Here is a 17,290-nt window from a genome sequence, read left to right as displayed (position 1 = left end):
AGATTTAATGTTATTTAAGGAAACCTGTTCTGCTCACCAAGCCTGCATTTATTTGATCCAAAGTACAGAAAAAATGTAAAATTTTGAAATATTTTAAGTAACTTTTTTCTATTTGAATATATTTCAAAATGTAATTTATTCCTGTGATTTTAAAGCTGAATTTTTAGCATCATTACTGATTTGCTGCTCAAAAAAAAAAAAAGATCATTATCATTATTATTATTATGTTGGAAACAGCTTAGTAGATTTTGTTCAGGTTTCTTTGATGAATAGAAAGTTCAGAAGAACAGCATTTATCTAAATAAGAAATGTTTTGTAACATTATAAATGCATTTATCATCACTTTTGATCAATTTAAAGCATCCTTGCTAAATAACAGTAAGAATTTCTATTATTTAATCATTTAAAATATTGATGATAATAATAATAATAACAAAAAATGTTTCTTGCACAACAAATCAGCATGTTAGAATGATTTCTGACAGATCATGTGACACTGAAGACTGGAGTAATGATGCTGAAAATTTAGCTTTTATTACAAGAATAAATTGCATTTTAAAATTTATTGAAATAGAAAGCAGTTATTTTGAATAGTAAAAATATTCCACAATATTACTGCTTTTGCTGTATTTTGTATCAAAACGCAGGCTTGGTGAGCAGAAGAGACTTATTTAAAGAACATTAAAAATCTTACTGTTCAAAAAGTACCTGAATATCACCTGAATTAAATTAAAATACCACTGGTGTTAGTTCACTAACAGTAAACACTGACTCATACGGCTGCATCTATTAGTTTACTGCATTTATCATGTTCTACTTCTGTTTTATGATGGATGCCATAAAATATGTTCAAATTCTTATCTGGCATCTCAGATAATGTGTTGCATAACCATAAACAAAACGATAAAGCTTGAATCATGAAAGTGATTTCACAGCAATCCCCAGAAATTACCTAACAAGAGAAAGAGCAACCAGCAAGAGCTGATTTTGTTACTAGGGAATGTTTCTCCCCACCTTCATAGATATGAATGAACATCCCTAACATTCATTCAGATGTAACGCTGCACTATTGGTCTGCGCCTCAACAGCGTCATCTGCTGGCCTCACGGGCGCATAGAAAATACTGAAAATTGTGTAGAAAGTCAGTAGAACATACTGCTTATGTGGCTATTTTATATTGTCATGTAAATTAATAGCTTCAAAAATTCTTAAAATTGATCCACACATTAGAAAACCTATGTAAGTAAGCAGGTTGTAAGTGCAGAGAACTCAAACTAGAGCTCCCAGAATTCAAGGGGGCTCCAACTGCGCATGCGCGCGTGTCAGATGGGACGTAAACAAGCTACAGGAAGTGCAGCTGTTACATTGATCATAGCAGGTTTGTGAACGCATTATTTTTTAATACATTTGTACGTGCTCTCTAATATTTTGACTGAAATATGGCTTGTTTTCTCGCTCATACAGTGTATTTGTTTTTTTAATTGCTTGAAAGTTTGACTTTGTTTATAAAAGCCGAAGTTCGCTAGCAAGCATGCTAGGTTATGAATTTCTCTTTATGTACGTTTGAATGTTATATTATTAGCACGGATGGTACTAAACGTTTTTTAACGGTGGTAAAGCATCGTTTAACTGCGGGTCATTCATTGTTTTAACACGTTTAAAGATATTTCTGTCATATTGTCTGACTTGTGTTTCATTCAACGAAACAGCTGCTGTCAGGGGAGATTTCTTCTACTCGTTAGTCAAGGAAATAATTGCATCATAATCTGTCAAAATACCTTAAATTACTATGATTGTGTGAGTTAAATCTGTGTACCTGTAATAGTGCATGTAATGTGATTTCTGAGATGGTTTTTTTTTTTTTTTTTTTTTTTTGGATGTGGTAGGGGCAGGGCCCACAGATATGTTACATATAAAATGGGAAGTTGACACTATTTTACATGCACTTCTTAATTTTCTTAAAATTTGTCATTGTCACAATGCAATATTATTTAGATAATCAAAAAAATCCAAATAAAATGTAAAAAAATATATTAAAACTGGAAAAACTTCTGAGTATCTTTCTCTATATAGATCTTAATGAAAAAAATTAATTGACAGCTGCTACACAGATGAATATTATTGTTATAAATGCATGTTAATATTTAGAGACTTGTTAGTGAATTCAGCTTGGCTTGAAAACATCATGAACTCAAAAATGTTTTTGGTTTTATACTGAATGATTCATAAATGCATGTGTTTCTTGTAGTTTTTTTATATCAGTATCTAATAACTTGCTCCGCTTAAATGTCCCTTACTTGTTTGAGACCATTGTTTATGATCCAATCGATTCTGCTAAGCATGTGTTTGAGCTTGTTATAATGGTATTATTGAGAAAAAATTGATACAAATGTGGTTATATAGTTAATTATTTAACTTAATCAAATAATCGATACATTTGTAGGTACTTTTTGAAGTGTTCACAACTTGTGGGTGTTGTTACGAATGGGTTTAGACTGCAAGAGTTTATTTAAAGCTTTGTCTTGTTTCTGTTTTTGTGCTGTTATTGGGTTTTTAATCATGATTGTAATAGCTCAGTAAATTATTTAACCGTTTACTGACGTTTGAAATGGAGAAGGTGACTTTAGTGTTCCAGTTTGTACTTCTCAGCCCATAAAACCATTTTATTGCATTGACCAAAAGTTGACCAATTCGCAAGGTTTTGTGATGCAGAAATCCTTATAGTCACTAGAGGGCAGTGGTATCATTTAAGCTGTATATTGACTGATTTTAAACAGATAATCACACATCTGCTGTTTACAAAACACATGGCTGGCATGAGGGCTTAATTTCTGCAAAATGAGTTTCAACAAACAGATACACTTACTGTGTAGCTCTTTTAGTTCAGATTTACTGTTGTACATCAGAAAGGATGACATAATGAAAAACTCTGTTTTTCCCCCCTCAGGTGACATGGAGAGGTGACGCGTCATCAGAGCCAACAGCCAATCCCAGGGCATTGTGCTGCGAGGAGCCAATAGCAGGGCGGCGCAGAGATGACGGAGTGCTTCCTGCCACCCAGTAGCAGCCCTGCGGAGCAGAGGAGGGCGGAGCATCCTGGGGGGGTGGCTCGTACCCCGAGCTCCGAAGAGATCAGCCCCACTAAGTTCCCAGGTCTGTACCGTACAGGCGACCCCTCACCCCCTCACGACGGTCACCACCATGAGCCACCCGACGCGGCATCCGATGACGAAAAGGAGCACAACAAGAAGAAAAACAAGTTTAAGAAGAAGGAGAAACGCAGTAAGATAACCATAAACACACGCTCTGTATTTACACTCAACAATGCCCTTATACTGACACTTGCATCTTAAAAAAAGTGACTTGAATGTTGTTGCATTAGATCACAAGATCTAGTAACATTTATTGTAAATAAAAAAATCACAGAAATACATTTTAGGAATAGTAGAGATGCTATTGTAGTTTCATTCATATTTTTAAATATTTTAAGTGTTTTTTTTATTTTTTATTTAAAATAAAGTTTTAGTGATTACATTTTTTTTTCTTTCATTTTTATTATTTTTTGAACATGTAAACAATAAAAAATATGTAATTTTTATATATTAGTTTTTAATAAATTTAGTTATTTTAGTACAAATGAAAAATGATACATTTTGCTTTGACAGCTAGCAGATTTTTTTCATTTTATTTCAGGTAAAGTTTATTCTATTTTTTAAGTAAGACTTTTTATGTTTTTAATTATAATCCTGTTTCATGCAACGCATTTAACAAAGATGTTTGTTCGTTTTGAATCCTGTAGCATTAAGCTGCTCTTGAATTAAATATTTATTATTTTAAGCCATCATGCGATTTTTTTTAGTGTCAAAATGCCTTTTAGAGCCACGGTAGACCTTTGCTCAAGATATCTCTGAATCTTTTATTTACAGAAATTAGTTTGACCCAAGTTTGTAATGGAGTAGAGCGAATGTCCACAAAATATTTTAACTTTGATGTCAGTCTTTCTTTTTTTTGAAAGAAATGTATACTTTTTATTCAGCAAAGTAAAGCAAAAGTGACAGTGAAGACATTTGTAATGTTACAGAAGATTTCTATTTTATATAAATGCTAATTTAACTTTTAATTAACCAAAGAATCCTGAAAAATACATCAAGGTTTCCACATAAATATGAAGCAGCACAACTGTTTTCAGCATTAATATTAATAACAAAAATTTATGAACAGCAAATCAGCATATTATAATGATTTCTGAAGCAGCGTTTTTTTGCTTTTATTTGGTTTATCTTAGGTCAGACAGAAAGTAACAATAACGCAAATATAGTAATATGCTATAATATGGATATACGCATACCTACATATAGCATACAAGCATACATTAATTCAGATGAAGAAAAAAAAAGAAACGGCAGGCAATTATAGTTATACATTCAAAGAAAGAAAGAAAAAAATATATATATAATATTTAATAAATAAATAAATAAATAAATAAAATAAAATTAAGATACATCCTTAAAATATTTCAGAAAAGTGCTTCAGATTCTCAAAAGAAGTTTAGGCTTTTGTTTTCTTGAACCAAATCTTTTCCATCCTGAGAGCATGTAAAAAGTCAAAAACCCATTGGCAATAAGGAGGGATAGCTGCTGACTTCCAATTTTTTTACAAATGTACAGTTTTTACGGTATTATTAATCAAACAATTGCAGCCTTGGTGAGGGGAAAAAAAAAACATTTACCAGCCCCAAACTTTTGAATGGTACTTTATATATGAAATAGCATCAAAAGGCTGGTGAGATATCTTTTTTGTAGCTATATAGCCCAGTTCTAGTTGATAATATGGACTACTGCCCTCAATGTGCAAATGTTCCAGTTTCAGTGCAGCTTCAGAGTGAATTCGTTATTTTCCTGCCGCTATATTTAGCCGCCCTGCAGCAGCAGCCTATTGCACACAATCAGGAAGTGATGGAGCTTTTAAAGACACACCCTGTCCATCCCTGTAGGTGTGTTATAGTGGCTGAGGAGGGGCTGGTCATGAATACTAGCTGATGGGGTCAGAGCCGTGTTAGTGAGCCGCTGATTACTGTTCTGCTCAGGGTGAAGTCGGTGTCAAGACGAGGAAATGGACCACTAAAAAAAGAGCTGGCACAAAATTTGTAAGCTGACCTCTTTAGAGTAGTTTTGTGTGTTGCTCTCGCTCTCGTTCCGTTCTGCTCGTTTCAGTCTCACCTAACCTTGAGAGACACAAACGGTGGGACAGTAAATTTTGCACAGCCGTTAATAGGACGGTTTCTTTTGAGCACAAGGTATTGGAAGAAAGATGCCTCTCTTCTCTTCTCCTATCTTCTCTTCTCTTCTCTTCTCATCCCTTCTAGTTTCCTTATCTCTTCTTTTTATCTCTTCTGTCTTTAGCTGAAGGATACGCCGCATTCCAGGAGGACAGTTCTGCCGATGAGGCCGAGAGCCCGTCTAAGATGAAGCGCTCAAAGGGCATCCACGTCTTCAAGAAGCCCAGTTTCTCCAAGAAGAAAGAAAAGGACTTCAAAGTGAAGGAGAAGGGGCCTAAAGAGGAGAAGGCCAAGGACAAGAAGTCCAAAGACCTCACGGCAGCGGACGTTGTGAAACAGTGGAAGGAGAAGAAGAAGAAGAAAAAGCCCAGCGCAGAGCCCGAACCCGTCATCACGGAGACTGCGACGACATTCCGGCCCATCTTCGGAGCGCCTTTAGCGGAAGCGGTGAGGAGAACGGCGCTGTATGATGGGATACAGCTCCCGGCTGTCTTCAGAGAGTGCGTGGACTACATCGAGAGCTATGGCATGAAATGTGAAGGCATCTATCGTGTTTCCGGTAAGCCCCTTTGCTACTTCCTGTGAACTGAAATTTCATATTTGTTTGTGTTTGTTTAAGGGAAGTTAAATTATTTTAACTTGTACAAAAACAAATGTACAGTAATGCATTGTCCTCATATTAATTATTCATAATTATTTTATTTTTAAGTCATATTTATTATTTATTATTATTTATATTTAATTTATTACTTTAATTATTAGTATAGAATCTGCTGACACATATAAACAAAATAAATAAAATAAATTTAATAATAAAATAATATAGCATACATTATAAAAAAAGTGAGTGAAATTATCAGTATGCAAACAACATTAAGATAAAAAAATCACCCAGAATAATCCTTTAATGTTATTTTCTTCCTTCTAATTTGGGATTGTATCCAAAATAGTTTTTGTTTACATAATACGTGTGTGTGTACTTATGTATATAAGTACTTATGTATATAAGTATTTATGTATATAAAAAAACACACACACATGCATGGATATATTTAAGAAAAATATATTATGTTTATATATTAAATATATTTATATATAATATTAATTATATGAATAAAAATACATACCTGTAAATACATGTAAATATTTTCAAAATATATACTGTATGTGTGTGTGTATTTAGATATACATAATAAATATACACAGTACACACACATATCTTATGTAAACAAAAACTTTTATTTTGGATGCAACTAATCGCGATTAATTGCACAGGTGGAACCCAGATTCTTTGATAAATAAAGTTTAAAAGAACATCGTTTACTTGAAATAGAGATAATTTGTGACAATGTAACTTTTTTTTTTTTTTTTTTTGATCGGTAGTGTATATAAAAATTTAACAAATGTGCAAAGCAAGTCTCAACATCTGTAATCTCACTGTGTTTTTATATTTTTTAAAGCACTTTAAGTGGCTTGGATTGCTTTTTGATCGACTTTTGACAGAATGTTAGTCCACTTTCCAATTTCTGCTGTTTAGTGCAATGCAAGACATGCAATTATATGCAAATTTATATACAGTGCATGTAAATGCATGTAAAAGGTCTATCTCAAATATGCTCACTATGCATGCATGAGCGTTACGAATATCTTAACGGCCCTCGCAAACTTTTCTTTTCTTACGTAGTTAAAATCAAATGTTCTTTGCAGCTTTTGACTTTTGCCTCCGTATTGTTCCTGTAGGTATGAAGTCAAAGGTTGATGAGCTGAAAGCAGCGTACGATCGTGAGGAGTGTCCTTGTCTGGAGGAGTATGATCCTCATACAGTGGCCAGCCTGTTGAAGCAGTACCTGCGAGAGCTGCCCGATAACCTGCTGGGTAAGGAGCTGTCCCCACGTTTCGAGGAGGCCTGCGGGCGGCCCAGCGAGGCGGAGAAACTGCAGGAGTTTCAGAGGCTCCTCGGGGAGGTTCCCACGGGGAGCAGGCTCCTCCTGGCCTGGCTCATCACTCACATGGACCACGTCATCGCTCGCGAGACAGACACAAAGATGAACATCCAGAACATCTCTATTGTCCTCAATCCTACCGTACAGGTGAGTTTATGATCCTACAGGTGATGTTCGCTTCATGTGACATGACTTATTTTATGGTTGTGGTGGCATGTCCATCTGAAAAATGTTTCGATTAATCATTCTAAGTCATTGGAGGATTTTAATAAATCTGTATACAAATGCAAATTATTATGTAATATAAATAAATTATTATAATATATATTAAAAATTATGTTGAAATATTTTTATTTAATACTGTAGGCCTAGAATATTTGTATGTGATTTTCAGTCAGATTGATCAAATTACTAAAAACAATTCTTTTTTTTAAAGCATTTTTTTAGTTCTTAAAATGATACCGTTTTTAGTTTTCCAAAAATTAGCTACATTTATTTATTATTTTTGTTATTTTTTTAAATGTAGCATTTAATGTTATAATATGATTTCACAAGCTCTTTCTTGTCACATATTAAAACAGATTAGCTAAAAATGATTTTAGAATTTTGTTTCAATCCAAGAGTGCCTTAAAACTCTCTAAACTTCTGTCAACATACATGGATTGACCCCCCCCCTGAAATGTTATTTAATTTGTTTTGTAACTTGCTTTTAGTTTATTTTAATATTTACTTTTTTTGTATTGTTTTATTTATTACAGCTGCTTGAATTTATTGTTAATGTGTTTAACAATGGAAAGATGACAATGGAAGAATTAATAAAGTGATAAAAAAAAAGAAAAAACAAACAAAAATAAATTAAACAGATTAGCTTTAGCCGAATAAATATTGTGCATAATATTGGCCATTTTTCATTATATATTAATAATAAAAGCATTTTTTAAAATGTACTTTATTTATTTATTTATTTTTTTCTTTTTTAGGTCCATAGAAGAACATTTTTTACCATAGGTTGATTTAATTACATTCTCTCACATATAAAATTAAGTTTTTAAACAAAAAATAAAGCTTTTAAATTGAGTGTTTTTTTTTGTAGTTTTTATGAAATTTTAATAACAATGATGATAATAATAATAATAGTAATAATTATTATTATTATTAGTATTATTATTATTATTGTTGTTGTTGTTTTTTTACTACAGGATTTTCTACAGGAACTTAATATTCTTTCTTAAAAAATCATGAACCATAATGTCCCTTTTTCCATGTGCAATATTTTATAAATATTTCCAGATTTGCAGAAAGTTCATTTTGTACCTTGGATAGAAGGACATAGTAAAGATTTTATTCTGCATGAAAAGTTTAGTATAGTGAACTGTTGCTAATCATTGTTAATGGTGTTACACTCAATGGTTTTGAATGCATTTCTCCTCTCAGACTGAAGGTTGTCCTACTTTATAGTCTCTCAGGACACATGGAGGATAGAGGTGCCCTCATACTGCTAATGAGATCTTTGTTTAGGGTCACTTTTATTTGAGAGAGACTGCAAATTATGTAGAGAACAGTGGGTGGGACATGATGCAATAACACAATAAATGTACCTCTTATAAACAGTGGTTCTGTCTTTTTATATTCCTGTGTGACACAAAATCAATTCTTTGCTCCCTCTCTGGTTTGTAGATTGGAAACCGTGTGCTGTACGTGTTTTTCACTCACGTCCGTGAGCTGTTCGGTGATGTGGTTCTGAAACCAGTCGTCCATCCTCTGCGATGGTCCAATATGGCCACCATGCCGACTCTACCTGAGACCCAGGAGAGCATTAAAGAGGAGATCCGCAGACAGGTGGGTCACAGGACTAAAACAAAACAGCTATCGGCCTAAACTTAAAATAAAAGAAGTGTGTCAATCTCACAAACCTGTCTAACAGGTCACAGTTCAACTCAAAACCTGACGAAAAGATGAGGGTATTATATTTTGCATAGTAAATACTTCACCTTTTGAGAACTGTTAAGATTTTCATGACAGTTTTGTCATTTTGAGATCAGATCGTATGATTTACCTGCAAGAGGAAGTTTTATGTTTTACATAAAATAATACCTTTTATTGTGTCAAAGGCAAATGTGACCCTAGAACAAGGAAATGCGTGTGATATTCAAAACAGGAGATGAATCCAAACTTAGTGAGTGAGGAGAGACTGGAAACAAAAACAGATCTAGAGCAGCGAAAACAAAAACAGTCCTGATGTGTGTGAATCTATAGCTGTTGTCACATGACTTCAACATACTAACAAAAACAGTACTTTTTTTGGCTCTGAGGTTGCTCTTTGTGAGAGATGTTCTCACTTTTGTTGGTTAGACATATCAACTAAACAATAGTTATACAGTACAAGTAAAAAGTAAAAAAATAAATGCAGTACCAGTCATTTGATGAGAAATGTTTTTATTGTTTTTTTTTTTTTTATCACTCCACAAACTCTTTCTTCTCACATTAAAACAGATTAGCTTTAGCTATAAATATTGTGATTTAATATTGAGCGTATTTTTTTCTTTTGCAATATTTTGTTAATATTCAACACATTATATTTAATTTGTTAATAATAAATGCATTTATTTTTTTATTTTTTGTTTTACCTTTTGAGTTTATAAAGGCCATTTCTTATAAGTTTGATTGCATTTTTTCTGTTATGAAATCAATTTTAATAAAATTAAAATGTTTTTTGAGTTTTATATGAGTTTTCCAAACATTAGCAATAATTGTTTTATATTATTATAATTATATATTATGTAAATATTCAAGTTATGTCCAGATTTAAAAATAGATAATTTTGCACCCTGGAGAGTTTGAGATCTCATCTAGAGCTCTAGTAGATACTGGACGTTTTTTTTCTCAGGAGGAAAGTCAGAGAAACAGACATAGCATGAGAAAAAGCAAGAGTCGCGTTTGTGAGTTATAGTGAAATTTCGGTCAGCCGAAATGGTTTTGGAGAACTGAAATCAGAAGCAGAGTTTTAATTTTATATGCAAATGTTTGTATACTTCGTTTTTATTTAAATGCTGATTATTAGTTGACATTATTCATTTCATTATTAAATAAAATAAACATAATTTTCGTTTTCCGTAAATGTGACCTTGGACCACAAAACTGGTCATAAGGGTCAATATAATAATTTATAATAAATACGGTTTGTTAGAATAGGACAATATTTGGCAGAGATACAACTATTTGAAAATTCTGGAATCTGATGGTGCAAAAAAAAAAAAATTATTATTGAGAAAATCTCCTTTAAAGTTGTCCAGATAAAGTTCTTATTAATGCATATTACTGGTTTTGCAATATTTACGGTAGGAATTTTACAAAATATCTTTATGGAACATGATCTTTACTTTATATCCTAATGATTTTTGGCATAAAAGAAAAATTGATCATTTTAACCTGTACTGCATATTGTTGGCTATTGCTATAAATATACCTGTGCTACTTAAGACCGGTTTTGCGGTCCAGGGTCACAAATGGAAACTTCTTTATTTTCGGTTTCAGTAAAAAGTTCATTTCAGTGCATCAGCAATGATTTTTAAATGTGTGCATGTGCTTTTCTGCAGGAGTTCCTCTTGAACCGTCTGCACAGAGATCTGCAGGCCGGTGTGAAGGATCTGTCCAAGGAGGAGAGACTCTGGGAGGTGCAGCGGATCGTCACCGCGTTGAAACGCAAGCTCCGCGAGGCCAAGAGACAGGCAAGAGCTCTGCCCCCTGCTTCACATACAATCTGTATGCTTGTCTGAGAAAGAACAATGAAATACAACAGGGGTTTTTAGTAGAAAACTAGATTTGCATTTCCTTACAGAAAGAATAATGTTGACATTTTAAGTTGGAAAGATGTTATCAACCCAATTTCAGACAGATACTCTTTTCTGCCCCTCTTAACCTGCAGGAGTGTGAGACTAAAATCGCACAGGAAATCGCCAGCCTGTCTAAAGAGGACGTATCGAAGGAGGAGATGTCTGAGAATGAGGAGGAAGTCATTAATCTTCTCCTGGCCCAGGTGAGGCCACCTGCTCGGACGCTGCCGTTGCTTTCGCTGTGTTTCAGACGCTGGCTCGACACCGGAACAGCTTTCTGACAGATAAACAAATCAGCTGGTCAATGATAAGCAGCTCTGTACTTTGCATAGTATATGCCACAGCTGATTTTAATATATGAACCTACAGAAACACATAATGTGCATATGTTTACATGCAAACATTAGCACATGTATAAGAAGGGTCTTTTTTCTGTCATATAGCATGTTCCAAATCTGCTCTACAGCTATGCTGCGTACTTAAAAGTGTGGACCTTTCCTGCACTTGTGAGTTAGGATGCAGGCCATGATTCTGTCTATGTGATGTTTGGTTGTTTCTCTGCCGCCCCCTGCAGGAAAATGAGATCCTAACAGAGCAAGAGGAGCTGATATCACTGGAGCAGGTGCTGCGCCGGCAAATCGCCACAGAGAAAGAAGAAATTGAGCGACTGCGTGCGGAAATCGCAGATATACAGAGGTGAGAGTAGATGCAAAGGTAAAATAATCAAATTTGTTGCTAATTACAATAATGCATGGTCATAATCATGTGATTTCTGTGGGAAGCAACGTTTTCTCTTCTGCGCACCAAGGCTGCATTTATTTGATCAAAAATATTGTTGTATGCAGGGTTCCCACGGGTCCTTAAAATCCTTGAAAGTTTGTGAATCTGAAATAAAAATGTCAAGGCCCTGAAAAGTTTTTGAAAATAAACGTACATAGATACAGGTCCTTGAAAGTGCTTGAATTTAGTTTGTGCACGAAGTTTTATGAAAAAAAAATCCATATTATTCCCTCTTGTCCACTAATATGTTATTTCTCCAACACTTACTCCAACAGCATTTTATTCAAACTTCACAGCCTATTTTTGCAGTGTTTCACAGAAACATATGCATACGCAAGGCCTATGCATACTAGCTTGCTTAATTTACATTTAGTTACGCACATTTACATGTTACGTTAAGTGTTTTCCACGTGAGGTACTTTGCAGGAAACTACTATGATGGTACCTCAACGTTTCCGTGAAACATTGCAAAAATAGGCTGTGAAGTTCGAATAAAATGCTGTTTTGCATAGTTGTGTTTGACACAACAACTGTAACAATGTAACAGTCTTACAAGGTAACACGATGTAACCTTGCTCTCACTTGAAATGTGTCCCTACATTGAGTCCTTGAACTTGAGGGTTTTGGACCTGGAAAGTCCTTGAAAGGTCATTGAATTTGAAGTTAACCAAGGTGTGGGAACCCTGCGTATGATTCTTCAGAAATCATTCTAATACGCTGATTTGCTTAAGAAGCAGCTTTTTTTATTATGAGTGTTAAACAATTGTGCTGCTTCATATTTTTGTGAAAACTGTGGTGCATTCCGTTCAAATGTTGGAGTAAGATTTTATTTAAAAAAATAAAAAAAAAGGGATGTTTATTCAGCAAGGATGCATTAAATTGATCATAAAGTAGAGATGCACCGAAATGATAATTCTGGGTCGAAACCAAAAATTCTGAATGCACTTGGCTGAAAACCAAAACCGGAAATGCTTTGTAATAATTATTTATTATACTGAATTATTTATTATGATAATGAATTAAAAAACACAAGCCAATAAAATAACCACACTTTTATTTAAAAGTTACACAATAAAATTAAATCATATAAATATATTATTTTTTAATAATTTCTCTGCAATAGAATCAGATATAACTTTTTCTTTTTTTGACTAATTCTATATTTTCAGCTCATATTTTTAGCAGTTTTTCTCTTTCGGAGCATCCGAAAATTCGGTGCATCCCTATAATAAAGTGACTGTAAAGACATTTAGAATGTCACAGAAGACTTCTATTTCAAATGTATGTTGTTTATTTGATCTTTCTGTTCATTAAAGAATCTTGGGAAAACGTCAGCATATTAGAATGATTTCTGAAGGATCATGTGACACTGAAGACTGCAGTAATGATGCTGAAAATTCAGCTTTACATCACAGAAATACATTTTAGCATATAATGTAGCCTTGGTAAGCATAAGAATCTTCTTTCAAACAATTAATTAATTATGAATTATTCTACAATTTTGAACATTAGTGTATGTGCAATTGCCAGTGAATTGATCAAAACAGGGCTGCAGTACAGCAGATCTGAAACATACAAGGGCCATTATTCTGTTTCTTTCTTTAACTCGTTGTCATTCATTTTCTGCTTGAAATGACACACACACAGCCGTCAGCAGGGCCGCAGTGAAACAGAGGAGTATTCATCAGACAGCGAGAGCGAGAGTGAAGATGAGGAGGAACTGCAGATGATTCTAGAAGACCTCCAGAAACAGAACGAAGAGCTAGAGGTGAGAAGGAAGGACGTGAACATTTGTACAAAGTTAAAATTGAATTGACTATTTGCTGAGCCCTGTCCTCTTTAGTCACTGTTGCAAACTTTGTCAAGCTTTCCTATTTGTGCTTGTTTTGCTGCATTAAGTCTAACTGAATCAATTACATCAGAAATTATTATTGTTATTGTTATTATTATTATTAAACGTGTCCCTAGAAAAACATTGGGATGTGTTATTTTATTATCACTGAGATAATATTAATTTTAGTAAAATTTTTAAAAATAAATCATTTTCATTTTAAATTCCAGTGAACATTTATTTTATTTCAAGTAATGGAAATGCTTTTGTCCAATCAGTTTCCAGTGGACAAATTTAAGTGCCATCCTACTTTCTTTCTTTCTCTCCAGAATAAAAACACTCATCTGAATCAGGCCATCCATGAGGAGCAGGAGGCCATATTGGAACTACGTGTTCAGCTCCGCCTCCTTCAGAGTCACAAGCTACATCAGGAGCTCACCGCCCCGCCCACTTCCGAACAGGCCCCGCCCTCCCAGCCCAGCCCAGAGGAACGATCTAGAGCGGACGAGCCAATCAAACGTGCCGCAGCGGTCGCCATAGAATCCAGTGCCGCAGCCGCTGCCACCCCAGCCAATGGGAAGCCTGGAAAAGATGCCATGAAGCCGTCGCCCAGCAAAGACAAGAGGGAGGCCAACCTGTAAACCATCTGACCGTCACTACACCTGCGCTTGTGTTTGCTCATCAAATAACTGCGACATCTTGGATCAAGGGTCAGCAAGGTGAAGTGAGATGTTCATTAATTACACTGGGAGGACAGCAGAGGACGGAGGCGAGATGTGATCGGACGCGATCTGTTATTTGTAGGTCAGTAGGTCTTAAGAGAGGCAAGTAAGGAAAACATTTCTGATTGGTCATCATCACAATGGAGTCAATTTGGATTGTTTTGTTAGGTTTAAGTTTGGTTGTAAAATTGCAGCAGCACAATCAAATCTTTGTGAGTGCTCAGATTTGATCTGCCATTTGACCCGTCTAAACAGACAGGCTAATTCTTCAGTTTTTTCCCTAAAGTATTAAGGGTTTTTGTTTAAAAATCTCAAGTTTGTTAAAAAAAAAAAAAAAAAAAGATTGAATCTGATCTGTCCAGGTCAATGTTTTTTCTCCAAAATCAAAAGAAAAAATAGGAAAATTTATTATCATATATTATATGATATTATAATGTATAATATATTATAATTTTGCAATAAGAAAATGAAGCCTGTTTTTAAGCCTATTCATTTTTTTTTTTTGTTTTGCATTCTAACATATTAACTATACTATTGCTTTAATTAATTCAAATAAAATGTCATTTCATGACGGAAATGTGGAAATATGGAAAAATATTGATATTATTTATGCTATAAAGTATATATCATGGTATTATTTGTTGTTCTGCATTTATGCTGATTTAAAAAAACATTTAATTATAGTATTTTTAAGTGCAATTTTTTTCTTAATAGTCATTAAATTAATGTCACAATGCAAAAAAAGGTTTATTTTCTTTATGCAGACATATTTTTCCTTTTGATTTTGGGTTAAAATATACAAAAGCTCGTTTCCACTGAATAAAAAATGTAATTGCAACTTTTCATTTCACAATTTGGCAGTTTTGACAAAAAAAGTCAGAATTGTGAGATATAAATTTAACATTCTGACCTTTTTCTCACAATTTCAAGATAAAAATTTGCAATTAGCTTTTTTATTTATTCCATGTAAACAGGCTTTCATAGAAATGACACGTTTTCTTAAGATTCACCTAAATACTTTAAGCATTTCAAGAAATACTGAGCGCTAATAGGATGTTATGACACAACACTTAATTGCAGACTGTGTGAAAACTCCAAACCACAGGCAAGGAATTTCCTTATTTTCCGTGTTCAGGTTACGTTCAGTGCAAAAACTGCAATCATTTCAGACAAGCAGATTTACTTTATTGGTTATTATTAACAAATGCATTTATTTATGCAGTTTAGCTCATCATTAAATCCCAAATGAGAAAGTGTGTTGAGAAATATCCTGGATGTCCATTGCCAATGCAGAAATCTTAATGGGATGCCAGCTCTCCGGTTGTGGGTCAAGGTCTAGAACCGAAATCAACCTGAGTGAAAATCAGTAAAAATGAAGTTGTGTGTTTTCTGAAACCACTGTGCCATAGGTGACTGTGTGCAGCCGCACAGAAGAATTACTTTGAAGATGCTTTGGGATATTGTCATACAACTAGATTGTATTTTTACCTATTAGGGAGACGTTTGAGCATTTATCATAAATTACAATATTTAATAATCAATATATATAAACATCTTATCTGTAACTGCACTAAAATGTGCAGATCTGCACTTATAGAATGAGAATGAATTGATTGCCGTTTGTTGTGGAGTTGGTAACATTTTTGTTCGTTTCCGTATGTTCATGTGATGTCACGCTATGTTTTTTAAAACCAATTTCGTGAAGCACAAGATTATTTTTGATCAATAATGAAGTTTGAAGGGGTCATTATGGGTGGTTTTAATAAGTCTAGGTGATCAAAATCAAAGAAAAAATATTTTGCATAAATTAAATGATGCTTATAATTAAAAGAAAGCTTTATTTTCTTTTTGCAAAATATTTTTTCTTTTGATTTGGGGTGAAAGTTTTGGCACAGTTGTTACAGATGTTCTGACACACATCGATAGTCATTTTTGAAGCTTGCACTAGACTGTCACCAGTTCTTCCCTTTTTATTGATACAAATATTCTATTTCACTTTATTTTGTGATTATTATTTTTGTCTAATGTGCTTGTTGAATGCTAGTGTACTACTGGATTATTGTATATTATTATTCTCTTTCAGATAACACATTTCCACCCTCATTTTGCTTTTGGTTTGTTTTTCTCTCTTTCTTTCTTGTCAAGTTGCATTTCAGAAATACTGTATAATTCTAATCAAAGCTATTGACGGACTGATTGTCAACTATATCCTATGTTAAAAAAAAAAAGAAAAAAAAAAAGCTCTTTTTTCCCTTAATGTCTCTCTGTTAGAACTCATCTCAAAGAGTGACATACCCACTCATCTACTTTTGAAAATGATAGTTTTTCATATTATAAACAGCTTTTGTAGCTCATGATCATTGCGAACTGATTGTTGCCATCTGAAATAAAATGATAGGTTGGACAGTAATTCATGTTTGAAGATTTTTCACTGGAATACAGAATATGAAGGATCGACCTGTTGCTCATTCGATGAAGGCGATGACCGTGATGGATGCCCTGTGACTGCTGCTGTAATTAGTGTTACCACAGTTATGGACAGACACAGGTATGTGATCTAATTTAACACAAGGAGCTTAGAGATGAAGGTTTTGTCTATCTAAGCAGGTTCCTGGAGATCGTCTTTGATTTGCACAGACTAGTTAGTGTAAGTTACCAGGCAGAGAAAACCACTGGAGACAATGTCAAGAAATCTAAGTCCATCTAATCATACTGTGATTTAAACAGCAATAATTTTCTTGTTTTATTGCATATGAATTTGCGCTATAATGATTATAATAATAATGTGTAATTATACCAAAATAAATAAATGTTATTTATTCAGCTATTTTTATTATTACATATTACACACTAAATTAATTACCAAGATAGCTCCTTTACAAAATAAAGTATATATAAAATAA

At 33.8% G+C, this 17,290-nt stretch overlaps 1 protein-coding gene across 1 annotated transcript; it reads left to right on the top strand.

Annotated features, from left to right (window-relative positions):
- Positions 1-1,315: 1,315 nt before the first annotated feature.
- Positions 1,316-16,797, top strand: ralbp1 (ralA binding protein 1). The gene is made up of 10 exons (XM_051128161.1): positions 1,316-1,378; positions 2,948-3,282; positions 5,403-5,837; positions 7,019-7,368; positions 8,899-9,060; positions 10,818-10,949; positions 11,147-11,257; positions 11,629-11,750; positions 13,482-13,602; positions 13,995-16,797. The coding sequence occupies exons 2-10, from the start codon at positions 3,036-3,038 to the stop codon at positions 14,304-14,306; spliced, it is 1,992 nt and encodes a 663-aa protein (XP_050984118.1). The 5' UTR covers positions 1,316-1,378; positions 2,948-3,035; the 3' UTR covers positions 14,307-16,797.
- The last annotated feature ends 493 nt before the right edge of the window (positions 16,798-17,290 follow it).

The sequence above is a fragment of the Labeo rohita genome, chromosome 2 (genome assembly GCF_022985175.1).
Source record: "Labeo rohita strain BAU-BD-2019 chromosome 2, IGBB_LRoh.1.0, whole genome shotgun sequence".
NCBI classification, from domain to species: Eukaryota; Metazoa; Chordata; class Actinopteri; order Cypriniformes; family Cyprinidae; genus Labeo; species Labeo rohita.
This window is presented reverse-complemented; position numbering and strand designations above follow the sequence as displayed.